This window comes from Barbatula barbatula (assembly GCF_947034865.1).
Source record: "Barbatula barbatula genome assembly, chromosome: 7".
Classification (NCBI taxonomy): domain Eukaryota; kingdom Metazoa; phylum Chordata; class Actinopteri; order Cypriniformes; family Nemacheilidae; genus Barbatula; species Barbatula barbatula.
The window spans coordinates 603,148-619,689 of record NC_136770.1 but is presented as its reverse complement, the minus strand read 5'-3'; the positions used below and the strand labels follow the sequence as shown (position 1 = coordinate 619,689).

Sequence of the window (16,542 nt, the reverse complement as noted above, 5' to 3'; positions counted from 1 at the left end):
TGTGGTTACGGTGGAAAGGATACAGTCGACGATGCATCCGCCCTGAAGGTTTCCGCTCTGAGAAAAATGAAGTTGAATAAATTTCCCAAAGCGACTGGAGTTGTTGTTGTAGACGGTTTTGGCGTTTCCAAACGCCTCCATGATGGGGCTACAATACAGAGAGAAAAGTGTTAAGCTCGAGCTTTTCTGTTTCACATCTCATTCGCTTTAAAAGAACCAAACCCAGTTGACTTAAAGTGAACAAGAAAAGGAAACGAGCTGAAAATGACCTTGGCCATCACAGTATAGTAAGAGCAGTGGATTACTTTACAGTAAGGTTATAATAATTACCCATGGGTTATTATTTAAAGTCTCATGAATTAACAGCATTTATACTGCGTATATATTGTTTGTTAATTACTGACAAACGTATGTAATGTAATAATATTAAAAGAATGGGTTGGTAAATGTTGATATTAATCAAGATTATGTTGATAATGTGATGTTCAGTATTAGGTCATATTAATGAATGTAGCAAACTAATGTTAAAAATGAAACTAGTGGATGATCTTCCCAATAAAGTGTATTTTAACATCACCGTTATTTGCTTTTATCTTTCCAATTGCTCTAATGAATTTGTTAGTGATAACTCTGCAGTGTCTGCGGCGTTTCTCCGGTTTTATTATTCACCGACGGACGGACTTTAGCCTGAACATAAATACCGTATGTATGTAATGTAATGTATATGTAAATATGCTTTTTTTCAAAGTTTGGTTTTGAGTGCATTACGCCTCCAGGTACACATGTCAAAAGAGAAACGCAGCTAAAATAACTCGGTCAAATTACTTTTGTTTCACCACCATTCAATGTATAGAATCTTACTCTTTGTTTCTATGGTAATCTAATTTGTGTCCACGTTCATTTCGAGGAATTCAAGGAATTTTAAGAGTTCCGGGGTAAATGAGGGTCAAACCTGCTCTGTACGATGGCCTGCTCCACATGTGTGCTCTTCTCTGTCGGTGGCGTCCCGGCCGAGTTCTGACTCATGACAGACAGGAACTGTAACAATAGTTTGGTGCTTTCTGTTTTCCCAGCTCCACTTTCGCCACTGTTACACACACACACACATGTATAATTGAAAGCCGATCGCAGTTTGTGGCAGAAAGTCTAAACCACAAGCACTTAAAGTCAGCATTAAGGGTTAACACAAATCAGATCATGAGAGATTATATCTAACATCTCTTTCAGTTATCAGTCGATAAATAAAGACAAAGCATTGCTGCTTTCTCACAAAACACAAAAACAATTATGTAAGAATTATACGGACCCATAATCCTGACAATACATAAGTGAGCCGGTTTCTGATATATTTATCTAGAATAAAAACAGAGCTGGCGGCTCAAATGATAAATCTTTATTATAAGCTTACAATTGGGAACTAAGGTAAGAATCAACTTAAAATCTTAAAAACTAGATCTGAGAAGTACTGTACGTACACTGTGTTTTAAACTCTGGAAAACCGTATTTTGTACCGTACATATTGATTCAAAGAGCTCACATGACACTTTATGATATTACAAAGTTGAACAATATATCTCATCACACCATACGTTCTGTAAAGCTAAAGTAGCCTAGGGGGTGGGGCTTAGTGTCAGGGGAAGGGAGGGGTTTGATCTTACCTGATGAGAACACATTGGCTGTCGTGTCTCTTCCATAAGCAGCGATAACACTCATTGGCCACAGCGAAGATATGAGGCGGCAGTTCACCCAGATGATGCTGACTGTATAGCTCCACAGCAGAGATCTCATATAGACTTGTGATCGGCTTATACGGGTTCACAGCCGCCAGTATAGAACCAATGTTTGTCTGAGAGAAAGAGACAGAGAGAGAGACAGAGAGAGAGAGACAGAGAGAGAGAGAGAGAGAGAGAGAGAGAGAGAGAGAGAGAGAGAGAGAGAGAGAGAGAGAGAGAGAGAGAGAGAGAGAGAGAGAGAGAGACAGAGAGAGAGAGAGAGAGAGAGAGAGAGTCATATTTTCAACATTGGTGTCAGTGGGTCACAGGAGGATTGTGCTTTATGTTAAAAATGTGTTAAATAATAATAATAAATTAAATAATTAAAAGAAAAAAAATGATACACTGGAAAACATATATGCAGTATATATATACAAAAAAACGATACATATATTTGAAAATAGAACGAACAATTGAATAAATGATGAAATGATTATGTTTTTTTATTTATTCTAAAGTGATGTTAGTAATGTGATCTAAAAACAGCCATTCAGAGGAAATTCATTGTCATTCAGGAAAGCTGTGTGTGTCAGATAAACAATGCTATCAGACCCTGACAGTCCAATGCATCTTGGGTAGGTTCAAAAATGAAATTGGACTGCCCACTTCATATTCACTCCTTTGAGCAAAACATGAGACATGTGCAGTCCAAAGATTTACAATCCTGCTGACAAATCAACCCTTGTGTTCTCTGTATTTCTGATTTACATGAAACAACATTTGATCAACGATTCACAAGATATCAGCAGAGCAATAACCAGCGTATCATTGAGGGAGATGAGAGCTATCAATCACACGCTCTCTTATTAAACCTTCCATTTCATTACATACAAGCATTATCAGATCTGAGAGAGACATTATGGGTTTAAATGCACAGGAGCTTTTTCAAAAGAAACCGCCCCCATTCATATTTTCTGTATAAGCACCAACGGGCTTAGTCAGTTATCTGATAACAGATATATATATATATTGTATTTCTCTTGAAACATACAGCATTAGTCAAGTCGAAGGGAATTTATAAATGTTTTTGTGATTTTCTGAACGTTGAGAAGAAGATCAAGATTTTAAACAGATATAATGTAATGTTTAATATAAAGTATATACTGTAGCAGGAACATCGGTTCTTTGTTTCAGTAAACTCTGAATTAGGAAAGCCAGTTCAGGTTTGGGATGTTTTTCTTGAAGGGTGGAAACGCTTTAATCAAACAGGGTTTCCTCTTCATCACTGACCGAGAAGTTTCGACTCAATTTCACTTTGTTCAACTAAAGCAGGAAACTCCAGTTCCCCTCGAAAACAACACAGAACATACAGACTGAAGTCTAATGTGATATCATGACCTACATTACACATCAACACACGTCAAGAGAATCACTGGATGACATCCTGGATCATATTCAATCATTCAATATCTGAACATCCATACATGGATTTATTATTTTCTTATTGGCACACAGAGAACAGGAAATGATGAAGGGAGGGACAGGATCAGGATATGACACCAGCCATACGTCTATTCACTGAACCCAAACCATCATCCAATACATCTCCTTACCCTATACTGTCTCAAATCACATATGAGACCTCTTTAATATCACAATTATTTCTACAAGACATCAATCAAGAATAAATCGAGAGCAAATGGATCTGTGTCTCAGATATTTCACCTAAGAAGACGACATCTCTGTCATTTATTAGAGTTCATTGTTAATGAACAGAGCGGGCCATTAAACGCTCGCAGAATGTATATTGTATATGCAGAAATATATTTTTCTTTTCCCTCTCATATTTTTCCACCACGACGTCCCTTCAAGGGCTCCGTACATCTGAGACTAAGTTGAAACGTAAATGAAACACGTCTGAGCCATTTTCTGTGTTGTGGTATGTCATAATTCATTGTCTGAATGATTCTTACATAGATGTGGTCTTTCTGGTATCTCTGATGGAGGTTGTGCATGATGGCAGCTTCATGAAGTTCAGCCAGTGTTGACATGTCCTCCACTCCATCAATGCTGCTCTGATGCATGGACGACACCTTGTCTCTGTTGATCTCGGTCTGCTGAAGATACAGCACCTGAAACACACACACAGTTTCAGATCCATACATGAGTAGGTTATGAAAGAGGGGCGAGGAGGCGGAGCTGGAGGTGAATAATGCATTAGTCAGACAGCAGCAGGCCTCTCTTCGGATGCACTTTTGCAGTTTCACCTTTTCTTTACCCTTTACCACTTCTTGTCATGTGGTGAGTACAGTCTGACCTAGTAAAACACAGCAAGAAACAAAACTCCTCATAGTAAAAAGAAATGTGTCAGTGAGGAGAGTAAAGACTCTTTGAAAGGAAAGCGGGACATTTGTGTTAAAAGAAACTGGGGGCAAAATTCCTGCTTTAACAGAACACACATTAACACAAGAAATCAAGAGTTGATGTATAATTGTGCTTTTGCAATGTGAATGAAATGAACTTTTAAAAACATTCTGTTTTTTGTTTACAATTTTTTTTTTAAACAAATGCATCTCTCGCTCTCTCAGTTTTCTATTTCAGTTCTGCAGCATCCTTACTGTGTGCTGCCCGTTGCCATGGAAACAAAAGAGCACAGCTTGGTTCAAAAGAGAGACGAAAGCCTTATGGATTAGGAATCAATACAGCCACTAATGTGTGTGTGTTTGATTTAATGGGAGAATAAACATATACAGCACATAAATCACAGTCACACCCTCTCACACATCATCAATCTCCACAGCAGACAGACACACTGATGTTGGTCTTTGGTTACATGATGTTCAGTTGAAGCAGACGGCTGTGCTCAGGTATTAAAGGTCAAAGGTAATGAGCTGAGACAATTTACTGCTGATCAATACCACTGACGCTAATAACACCGACCTTCAACGGTCTCGCCATCACAGTCTCGCATCATTTACAAATATACAAAACAAAACTGATACATCACCTCCAGCCAGCGGAGATGGATTATTAAACAAACTAAATGATGTTTGTTTGGAAAGGTATGTGTGAGGGTTTGGTGAAGGGGTGTGTTTAAGGACCATTAGACGGCAGGTGCCTAGCCAAAACAAACCTGTGTGTGTGTGTGTGTGTGTGTGTGTGTGCGCGAGTTCACACACTTTATGGTGAATTCTCTAAACCCATTCGCATCACTGTCGTTAACAGAACTTGTGTCAAAAACACAAAAACAGCACAATATGCCTGTTTTGTTCAAAAGATGCTTATAATAAAGAGTTTGAATATAAATTGTGTCTGTCTGCTGCAGATGATGCGCGGTGGGCATGTGTCCAGACTGATGGTGCAGTGAAGCGTCGTAAAGAGCTGATTCAGGTGATACACAAATGCTGCATCATCCACAATCCAACACTAAACCCACGAACAACTATAAACATCTGTTTCCTAATCGCTGTTTATTATATCAGATCCTCGATGTTACACATTTAAGTCTAGAGTAATTCAATTACGATATTCTGCAGTACCGACACCACGAATACATCTAACATAGCTTTGCTTGTTTTCTTAAAGAGACAGTTCACCCTGAAATAGAACTTCCGTCATTGTTCATTTATTCTCATGTGCTTCGAAATCTGTATAGGACACAAGGTTTGTCTGAAATACTGTCAGTAAACACACACACATGCAGACATGTCTTAACACACACAGAGTATACACACATAATACGCCAAATGATTAGTCAGAAAAGAAATGTAAATGAAACACGTTTACATTGATTTACATGGATAGGAATTAAGACACACATTTAAAGTGTCTCCTTAATTGACACTGTGTGATAAAATGATAAGAGTTTGATTAAAAATGACAAATTGTCGAAATGTTCACTCATTCACTCAAACAAAAACAGAATATATCATCACAGGCCATATACAGTACAAGTGTGTTTTGGTTGTGAATCTGTGTGGATGCTTGAAAGAAGATATGAGGACGTCTTCTCACACACACACACACACACACACACTCTCTCTTTCCTCAGCACATGGATATTCCCGGAAAGCTGTTTGAAGCATCTTTGCATGATTCAGAAGAGAGAAAGAGTCTATATAGAGACGAGTGCCCTACATTTACACCAACAGAAAAACACACAAAATATTCTAAAGAAATATTCCCAGAAAAGATCTGAGAAACACAAACCCAGATGAACAGCATATAAACCAATGACTGAAGTCATGATTCACTGCCTCTCTGTCCTTGTCTCTGAGATCAGATTGAACTTCAAATGAGCTCTCTGTATTATTCTGTGAATTCTGTTTTCTTATAAGTCAAGCATTCTTATATTCAGAATCACTGCAGTAAATATCAATATATTTAAAAAAAACTGATTCTGTTCATTTTAATTTGAATGTTGGTAAACCAAAATTGAATGCGTCATCACTTCAGCACAACAAGTAAACACACAACCACAAGTGTGTAAACACACAAATATGAACAGTCTGGTGTATATACACACAACTCTTCTCTGCTCTCAGAGCTGAATTCAGGTCAGTGAAGATGTTATTATTAGCTTCTGACATCACAAACTACACGCCTCTATCAGCTTATGTGTGTGCATGCGTGTGTGTGTACACGTGTGTGTACGCTTGACTATTTTAAGCCAATCATCAAGCCGTGACTGTCACAATTCACCTGCGCTCTGTTATAAATAGCATTCAAAATTACAATTAGAAATTGTGTCCCAAATTGCAGTATGTTGAAAGGAGTATCCCGTCTACTATTTCCAGTGAAAACTGGTGAAAAAAGACACATTTACAGCTGATATTACCCACAATTCACTGCCAAATGAAGGATTTTAGTGGTGCTAAATCAAACAGATGTTTCACAGAATTAACACATTTATTATATATTATTTAATTGAGAGAATTTGTTAATTTGTCCCAGCACTTGTGTAATATCAAAGGTCTTGGATGATTTTGAGGAGACATCCTGTTGCCATGACAACATGTATTAGTTTCTCAGAATATATCACATTACACCAGAACGGTCTGAAGAAGCTCATGAAGAGATCTGATGGTTTCCCTCTTCACACACTCTTCATAAAACGCTGGAACACGTCCATTTGGAGGATGTGCACACATGCTGGGGACTTTCTAGTGTACCGTGAATCTTTAATGTGGGTCTTCAGTCGTCAGGTTTACTGCATTTGATGACAAAACTGCATCCGCGCACACTCATCCGTTCTGAACAATACTAAACTGGCATCATCTCTGACTCACACTTTCAGGTATAAACATATGTGTGTTGGCCTACAGTGTGTGTGTGTGTGTTTCAGAGAGAGATTCTTACCTCCCCGTAGTCAGTGGTGAGCACCAGCGTTCCATCTCCACAGGAGTTCACCGTAGACGGCACCAGCTGATCTTTATGATTCACCCACACCCGAGCACCCTACCAAACACACACAAAACAAGTCAGACACGATCCCAGACAACATTCAGTCCTGATTCACAACAATCTGTTTGACACAACTCAATGTAATATAGTCGTTCAGAAATCAGTATCTTTCAGAGTGCCGTGTGGGTGTCCGTACAAACTCACACATGCCCACCAGGAACATACTCTGATTCACGATTAAAAGTCATAATATTACAAAGAGCACATGTATACTTCATCCTACACAGCTCTGTAAAAACGGCTCATTACAAAGCATTTATAATGAAATGAAGCGTAGGATTCGTAAAGTCTATTCTGTTATGTCACACTCTGCATGTCTTGTTTTTAGTATATTAGTGAGGAATAATACATTTTACCTCACAAATAAAAGTATACTAGAGTAAACTGTAGTATATCACAGCACTGCATAGAATAACTTCTCTGCATAGTAAACAGAAAATGAATTTACAACAGTTTACTCAGTGTTCCAAGACCAGATTTGACTGTTCCAATATGGCCGACGGTTTACATATAGAGGCCCATAGAAACAGCTGCTAATGAGGCATCTGTGCATATATATTTCTATGCTGAACACACATACACAACCATAAGAGAACATTTTAAAAACGAGTGCTTCAAAAGATGTTTGGCTCTTATTTACATTTAAGTATTTATTAATACATTATTTAGTATGTAATGTTGACTGTATACCTACATTCATTAATTTAGCAAACGACTCATTTATTTTAATGAATGCATTGGAGCGTCACTTCACTCCGTCCTCTCGCGGTGAGTAATATCAGTCGTTTGAGTGTCCATGGAGTCACACATCGAATTTTCAGCGGAAACAGTTGACCATCCGGGTGCTTTGAGAATACTCATTTAAGCATACTATTTAGGACGTACTAATTGAATTTTCGAATACTATTTAAGAAGGATAGTATGTGAATTGGGATGCAGCATTTAACATTTTACCACAACAAGCCAATGATAACAAAGTTCGCAGATTTCTGCCATTTATTGTAAGGCTCTGTGTGAAAGAGTTTCCAGTGAAGTTCAGAAATTCAGAAACTGAAGATGACTTTGTAATGTTTAACGCCCTCACAGCTCTTCCTCACTAATGTTCTTCATGGTCTTATCAGGGACCCCTGGTGTTACACAGACACAGATAGCATCTGGAACAGAGTTAATGATGGGTTACTCTAATCATGCATGAAGAGAACATCAATGTCCTCATCTTCACAATTCTCTGATGATTCACACAGCCGTCAGCTGAGAACACACACCCAGAATATGATACGGGTCATGATTATATCGACATTCTATATATTTAGTGGATAGTTATTCATAAACAACCAATGAGATTCAAAGTCGTCATATGGTTAATAATGAATGTTTACGCTTTTTGGAGCTTTGACAACATGACGGTATTTTAACATAAATTATTCAACTATAAAAATGTCATGTACATCTGGGATGAAGTGAAAGTGAGTAAGTGATGAAAGACATTCATGTTTGGTTGATCCATTCCCTTAAGCAACCATTAGATGCAAACATCTACACAACCTTGACAAAACCTCCAGCTATGAAAGATATGTAACCTCTCTACGGGTCCTTGCATGTATAACCTTCACATAATGACACACAAATTCAAATCCATGAACACCTCTCAACATCTCAACAATGTTCTCAAAGCTCTTATCAACCTTTCACATTGCTTTGGAAATGCCAAGGGAAGAGAAGAGGGTGTGAGGAACCCTGACTGAACAATAATGCATTTATACAGAACTGAAGAAGTGCAAAGCCTGTGACAACATCTCAAAAACACACAGCAGAAGGACACGTGTGAAGATATTCTGACTAAAGCTTGAAAACAGCTCGACAGAGATGAAGAAACAGAAAGAAAGAAAAGTGAAAGAGAAGGAGAAAATAAACCCATCAGACATCTCCACAGCCTTAAACATGCTGATATTCCTCAAGATCTGCACATGTACATGAAACGATACTAAACAAGTGACTATCTGTATAAACGTTCATCCTATTTTTCAATCTATCTCTGACCCACCTGAACAGAATTCAGTATACTACATTATATTAGTACTTATTTTAGTAAACTGCGGAAACTACTACTTACATCTAATCTATAATCTTTAGTAAAAACTGAAGTATACTGTAATATTTACTATAGTAAGGTTCAAACACACTGTAGGATCTAGAAATGTATAGGTTTTCTATAGTAGACACTCAAATACACTACAATATCATAAAGGATAAATATCATAGATTCTTTATACATATTGGTAGTTTGGGTTTCCTCTCTTTGGATTCTACATGTTTGTCTTTATATTTGTAAAAAGGTAACTGTATCTCCTTTACCTCACTCATGTTTCCTAACCTCATGTGTGTTCAAAATCCCATCATACTGCACTTCCTGTGTGGTGACAGTATCAAATATACACATGACAGATGCTGGAAATCCATACTGGTTACTAGGGTGTTCTGTGTGGTTGCTAGGTGCTTTCTCGCACCTGTATACTGCTCTCATATCTGCATTGATTTAAGAGCAGCATCACACTGTAAACAAATGTAATTTTGCACGTATAATGTCAAACAAACTGAATTTTCACAAGAAAATTCAAAGATACACACAGATTTATGAATCTGAGACTGAGTTCATTCTCAATCTCAAACGCTTCACTGTGGCATTAAAAGAGTTAATCGTCCATCAAAGGATGATATATTTGTTTCAGTAAGGATTGAGATACACACGTGTGTGGGACATTATATAGATGCTCCTCGAGTCACGTCTCTAATACCAGTGAAGTGAAATCACAGAGATACAACTGATGCTAAATCAGGAAAGCTGTGGTTTTCATGACAGAGGCTATAGTTGTGTTCTGATAATGATACGGCTCTATACAGCCAGTGGGGAGGAGAAAACACAGACTGCTGATGTACTGAATGACTACAGTCAGTGTCACACGAGAGAGATTTCTCATCAGAGACTTACAATAGACTATAATGACAATTTAAATCCACTGTGTCACCAGCTTCCAGCTTCTCCATCAATGGGTTGCCATGGTAACAGAGAGGCAGGGTCATGGCAGCAAGTGTCCGTGAGAAGAAGGGCAATAGTTAAGTGGACGGGGTGGAATATTACAGTTTATATAGTGAGGATTGAGATGCCAGAACTGGACAGACTAGGATCAGAAATATGAGATTGAGACCCCTGATCTCTCTCTGGACGAGGTACAATGACTTATTCTGACTGTACAACAGTATGAGAAACCTTTCTAATTAAACACGAGAGACGTGAAGAATGACCAGACCTACAGAGAGAAGACGCACACATGCATTAACTGTGCTGGAAAGAGATTTGCACTTTTCCCCGGAGCGTTCGGTCTGTCAGATGTGTTCTTCACGGCCTCATCTGGGTCAAGAGAGAGAGGATTCCTCAGCACTTCTCTCGGCTAACTGAACACGCGTGCGCTGGTTTGTTATTAAACTGTCGTCGAATCATTGACACCTTTACTTAAAGGAAATGATTGAATATAAGCTGCATATAAGCTTATATTGGCAAAATGTCTGATGATTTAGATATTGAGAAGACTTGACAACAACTATAACCATTATGTCTATGAGGAGGCTTGGAAATCACTCTTATGTCACGTAAATTATCTTTATTTGTGTTCCGAAGACACCGAGAGGTCTTAAAACATGTTGAACGTCATGTGGGTGAGTAAAAAAAAAAATCAAGAAAGTAGAGGAAAGGGGGATGAAAACCTGTATGGTTGCCATCATTTTGACTCCTCAGGGGAAAGTTAATGGTAGAGCATCCACTTCAGACAAGCTCATGCTTTACATGATTCAAAAGAGAAGCAGATAAAGAGAAAAACATTCACACTGGAACAAATCAAAGAAAACGCTTTCAGATGAAATATAGGTCACACATCTCCAGTGGCTGCTTCACTCAGTACCAGTAACAGAGAGAGAGAGAGAGAGAGAGAGAGAGAGAGAGAGAGAGAGAGAGAGAGAGAGAGAGAGAGAGAGAGAGAGAGAGAGAGAGAGAGAGAGAGAGAGAGAGAGAGAGAGAGAGAGAGAGAGAGAGAGAGAGAGAGAGAGAGAGAGAGAGAGAGAGTCAGTGAGAGAGAGAGAGAGAGAGAGAGAGAGAGAGAGAGAGAGAGAGAGAGAGTGTGTGTGAGAGAGAGAGAGAGAGAGAGAGAGAGAGAGAGAGAGGGAGAGAGAGAGAGTGTGTGTGAGAGAGAGAGAGTGTGTGTGAGAGAGAGAGAGAGAGAGAGAGAGAGAGAGAGAGTGTGTGTGTGTGTGTGAGAGAGAGAGAGAGAGAGAGAGAGAGTGAGAGAGAGAGAGTGTGTGTGAGAGAGAGAGACAGAGAGAGAGAGAGAGAGAGAGAGAGAGACAGAGAGAGAGAGAGAGAGAGAGAGAGAGAGACAGAGAGAGAGAGAGAGAGAGAGAGAGAGAGAGACCATGAAGAGGATGCTAACATGATTTCGGTTCTGACCTGTAAAAACACGCTGAGAGTAAAGCCCTTTAAACTCACTAAAGTACACAAGTACATACCATAATATGTAAATAAGTTGGGCGTGGCCAACGCACACAACATCCTGCACATTACACCAAGTGCACCCAAAAAAATGAAGATGGAAAACAAGTTTTGGTGAATGTTCAATGTGTTGCAACATCAGGGGAAGTTGACCCACATGACGTTAAACATGTTTAGAGAACTTCTGGCGTCTTCGGAGCACAAATGAAGATGTTTTAGTGACATCCCAGACATGTCCAGGCCTCCTCATAGACATCATGGTGTTCGGTTGTTGTCAAGGTCCAGAAAAGTATACGACATGGTTACATTGGTCAATCCGCTCATAGTGGATTAGTTGAAATTTTTTGAAGCGATGAGAATGCTTTATGTGCGAAAGACAAACCAAAATACCGACTTTAATGTATATATTCTCCTCTGTCATGTCAGTGTACGTTCACGAGAGCACTTCTTCTTCGTCTTCTTCTTGGACGAGAGCACTTTGAAGCATGTGAGTCAGAGTGCCGGCGTCCAATAGGGCCAAGCGCCATGCGCACAAACCTCAAAACATCACACAAAGTCGATTTTTGGGTTAACTTCCCCTTTAAGACCGGTTGCAAATGGTGCAACCGAATAACGTACAGAGTTAGTTACACACTAGCTAGTTGTTACTAAGCCTCTGGTGTGGACTTTACGTTCTCATTTAAGAAAGAACTTACGAATGGCTGGTGCATCCCTACCCTGTTCCATAGCAGACATGAATGACTCGTATGTCATTAAACACTATAAAAAGTAAGCAGGTGGTCCATAAAATAACAGCATTTTTGCAATACTACCAAACAAAATTGACATCCCATGCAGTGACAATTAACCATTAAAACAAAGACAAACATCCAAATTTCTCCTGACAATGGAAATCTAGCGCTAGGTAATACAGAACAAAGTGGCACTAGGACCATGCGACCCAGTAAAGCAGATGATGTTGCTGTGGGGACTGGAGGTGAGTTGAGTCACCTGAACAGACAGCAGAAGGAGAGATGATGAAAATGAACACAATCGGTCTGTTTGTGTGTTGTGCTTTAAACCTTTCAGTTTTTATAAACGGCCAGTCTTTATGTTTACCCTTCTATACACACTGTTTACATGTGCACTCATCCATATCTATTGCATGTTATGTTCTACCTCCAGAGATTACAGTGACAGTAGAAGTATTCTAGTCTGTAACGCTGCTCTTTATAAATGCCGTATGAGTCAGATCTTACAAGAAAAAGCCAAATCTAGGAAGCAGATCTCTGAGACTTGAGGCTGTGCTCTTCTGATTTAGCAACCGCCCAGAACAGCCGTAGCATCACAGCTGTGACTTTTGCGAACACTACTTACACTTCTTTGGAAAAACACTGAATTCTCTACGGAAGCAAATACGATTGCAAATGCTCTATAAATGAAATTATTGTTAATGGTTCTTTCACCCAGCAGCAGTCTGAGAAAGATCTGCTGAGATCAAGATCTCCAGCTCTGTCCCGAAAACAAGATCTCCATGAGCCATCACGTGAGCTTTTGCCATCTCTCAGATCCCCTCCATCCTCATCCTGGTTAATACAATAACTGCATCATCATTTAATGTCATTTACTCACTACGTCTGACACAGATTAAACGCTTACGCCAGCCCAGTGGTGCATGTGCTCAAGAGGATAAATGGCTTATTATTGGGATAGCGTTATTTAGTATTTGATAGAATGCAGATGTTTGTGTGTGAAAGGGATCAAAGCAGCATTGAGCATCACAATCTGCTCTTATTGTAAATGCGAGAGAGTTTGAGCAAATGCAGTAAACAAAATCCTGTTCTTCAGGTCAACAAATCCACGTTCCGTGCTTCAATCTGAGACCCTGCAGGCCATATGTTTCCGCACCATCTCTAACATGAGACTCAAGGCGAGGGATGTGAATGTGGAATGTGGGAATCGAATATTTCCAAACAGCCTTCGCGTGCTGCTTTAGGACTCTATCTCCATCACATCCACAGCAAACTTGACAAACCGTGCAGAAACAATGAAACGTCTTATGACATCTTTACATGATGTCAGTTAAAGACCCTTGCTTGTGCCCCTTCCCCCCTCGCGCGCGCCACAGCCCAGGCGCGCACGCGACATCACCAAAGCATCACCTACGGTCACTTAGTGAAATGAAGCAAATGCTCCTCTATGACAAATGACAGTCCTGTTCTGAAGCTGTGTGCATGTCCCATCATGAGCAGGTGTGAACCAACCCACACAACCAATGACAAATATAAACCGGCCTGTGCATCACACAAAATGATCCAAGAAATGTTCATTCTCAAATAACCACATTGCGATCTATTCGACTGCTTTTGCACCTAAAGCATAGCGGATGCGCCATTATTACAAATCAAGCCCACCTCTGCGAAGAAGGTCTCCATCTTCCCTAAAATCTGCTGTCCCGGTGTCCAGCCGACCGATCACGAAGATGCAGACGATTCGGGAGAAAATACACGCGCGTTATGCAGATGCTTTCCATTCACGGAGGCGCACGGAGCGCGGCGCACTGCAACCCTGCGCGAGGTGTGAACGCAGTCCGTGGCGAGAGAAACGCGACAGCTGGCGGATGACACAGCCGGTGGACAACAGAAAACGCTCAGGTGTGTCGTTTCTTTACGTGTGTGTTTGTATAAACCAAAAGCCGACGTACACACACAGTCCGCGCGCTGACTCCGGTATGCGCACCAGCGTCCGGTGGGGCGGCGCACGTGCGTAAAGACAGCCCCTCCGGTTCAGCGTTCACCGTGCATACCGGTAGTAAACGAAGGAATCACTCCTGCATAACATGCCATGACTTTAAAACCAACGGAGTCATACAAGAATCGAGCGAGCAGCATGTTGCATCTTATACGATGAGATGTGGATTTAAATGCAGCGCAGTTAACGTATTAAATCCCGTGTAGTGGGACTTGCGTGGGTCGTCCGTGGACCTCAGATGGGTTTCCATGGTAGCGACACATCTTTCTGTTTCCCAGACGTGTTCAACTTCACTGGGCGTTGCGCAGACCGTTCGACGTCACAGTATCGCGAGAGCGATTAGAAAGCGGAGCTTTCGAAAGGTTCTCGCGATTCTTTGCTGTCACGCCCACTCGTGCATGGGCGGGGTTGATTTACTTGCAAATGTAGTTGTGCCTGTTATGGACAAAGTTCACTTTTGCTAAACTCATGGTGAACAAAACTAGAGGGAAAGAGAATAATATAAATAAACTTTTATCAGTAGGTGTCCGGGGAGATTCCTGTATTATTGTTAGTTACAAAGTGCACCCAAGCAAACTGTACTGTATCATATCATAAATTGTATTTTGTGTATGTGAATGTGGTATCGGGTGTATTGAAGATCGATATCACATCCCCTTTGGTGCACCTACATCACTATTACTGACTTTACACCCTTAAGCACACACGCACACTGTTTGTACATTTCTTTCAAAACTATTCTGTTAGCACTGCCATTGGCACCATTATGAATGTGAATACGAAGCGTGTTTCCACCCTAGCTTGCATTCAACGGAAAAACAAAACAACACTTCTGATCATCCATTTAACGCTTGTTAAAACTATCTGTGTTATCTTCCGGGCTACACCGCGGCTGTGTCTTTAGCCGAGTGTAAGGCAGGCCTGTCTGAATCTCTCTATTGTGTGTCTCTATCTGTCACCGCGGGCTCTGGAGGTTTTAGGGGCCTCCTGTTCAGCTAGTCCTCTAGCCTGCAGCACAACACCCGAACTGCGATCGCCTCTTTGTCTCCTCTATCCTTTCATCTCCGTCGTGGGATACGGGTCAGGGTCACACTACAGTAATGGAGGCTCACGAGCAGTTTTATTTTGCCATGTAAGGGGCTGTTACACATGCTCACCCCCCATGCCGTCGTGACATCTCAATACCAGCCGATGCTGCACAATGACCAAGTCCTCTAAAACAGTAAAACAATAAACACAAGCACTAGCTAACTTACAGCGAGAAGATCTCTAGGCTCAACGGAGAAAACAAGAGACGTGTCCCATGTGGACTTTAGGAATCAAATGTCTTTTTAATGTGCCATCTATTGGATACTCGGGGTGATGTCATTGCGTGACATTTAATGGATGGATGAAAAGAATGTGATATGCTATATGACAAGCCCTGCGGTTTGTGTAATGTGACCAGGATGCACATGAACTCTATGAATAACAGGTTTGAGCATTCTGACATGAAGTCAGAGATGTAAATCTATCTAAAAATGTATATAGCTATCAAACAAACTGCAAACGTAACGAACTTCTTACTTTTACTTATATACCATGGTCTGTTTGAATACTTGATTCCGATTGGCTAGAAGGTGTGCATTAAAACCGTTTAACACACGGGTAGTTCTAGTCAATTTGATTACATTTGAAATTAACCGATGAGAATAAATGGCATTTTCAGCTGTCTGGTCAAAATATACACTATAAACATCAATAACAGCTAACCCTAACTGGCCAACTGACCATGGTATAATAACGGGATCATCCACAGTTTTTGTTTCGCCTCCACGTGAGAGATTAAGTAGTAAAGATAAACCACAGCTAGCCGTGCAGTAAAGGGTTTTAATGTAATGTAGCTGTGGTTTATCCCTTACTTAATCCCTCAATTTACTCTTACTTAATTTTAATCAGTTAATTTATAAAACTTGATATACTATCTTACAGTATTCCATTCTGCTTCTCAAGTAAATGTGAATACATTTGATTATAAACATTAGTGGCACAGCCTGATAAAATAAATATTTTAGAAGAAATATGGCATTTCGTTTTGCGTCTGAATTAGAGGAAAAA

The 16,542-nt window shown here is 40.1% G+C and overlaps 1 protein-coding gene across 1 annotated transcript in view; it reads right to left on the bottom strand.

The window, feature by feature from the left end:
• myo10l1 (myosin X, like 1) overlaps window positions 1–14,129 on the bottom strand; it is a gene marked incomplete at its 5' end in the record, with an annotated part of 28,856 nt that extends 14,727 nt beyond the window's left edge. Inside the window, 6 exons of the mRNA XM_079461368.1 lie at window positions 10–148; window positions 953–1,087; window positions 1,659–1,846; window positions 3,686–3,844; window positions 7,071–7,169; window positions 14,109–14,129. Of these exons, the coding sequence (XP_079317494.1) occupies window positions 10–148; window positions 953–1,087; window positions 1,659–1,846; window positions 3,686–3,844; window positions 7,071–7,169; window positions 14,109–14,129 (741 nt within the window). The remainder of the gene's footprint in view (window positions 1–9; window positions 149–952; window positions 1,088–1,658; window positions 1,847–3,685; window positions 3,845–7,070; window positions 7,170–14,108) is intronic.
• Window positions 14,130–16,542: the final 2,413 nt, after the last annotated feature.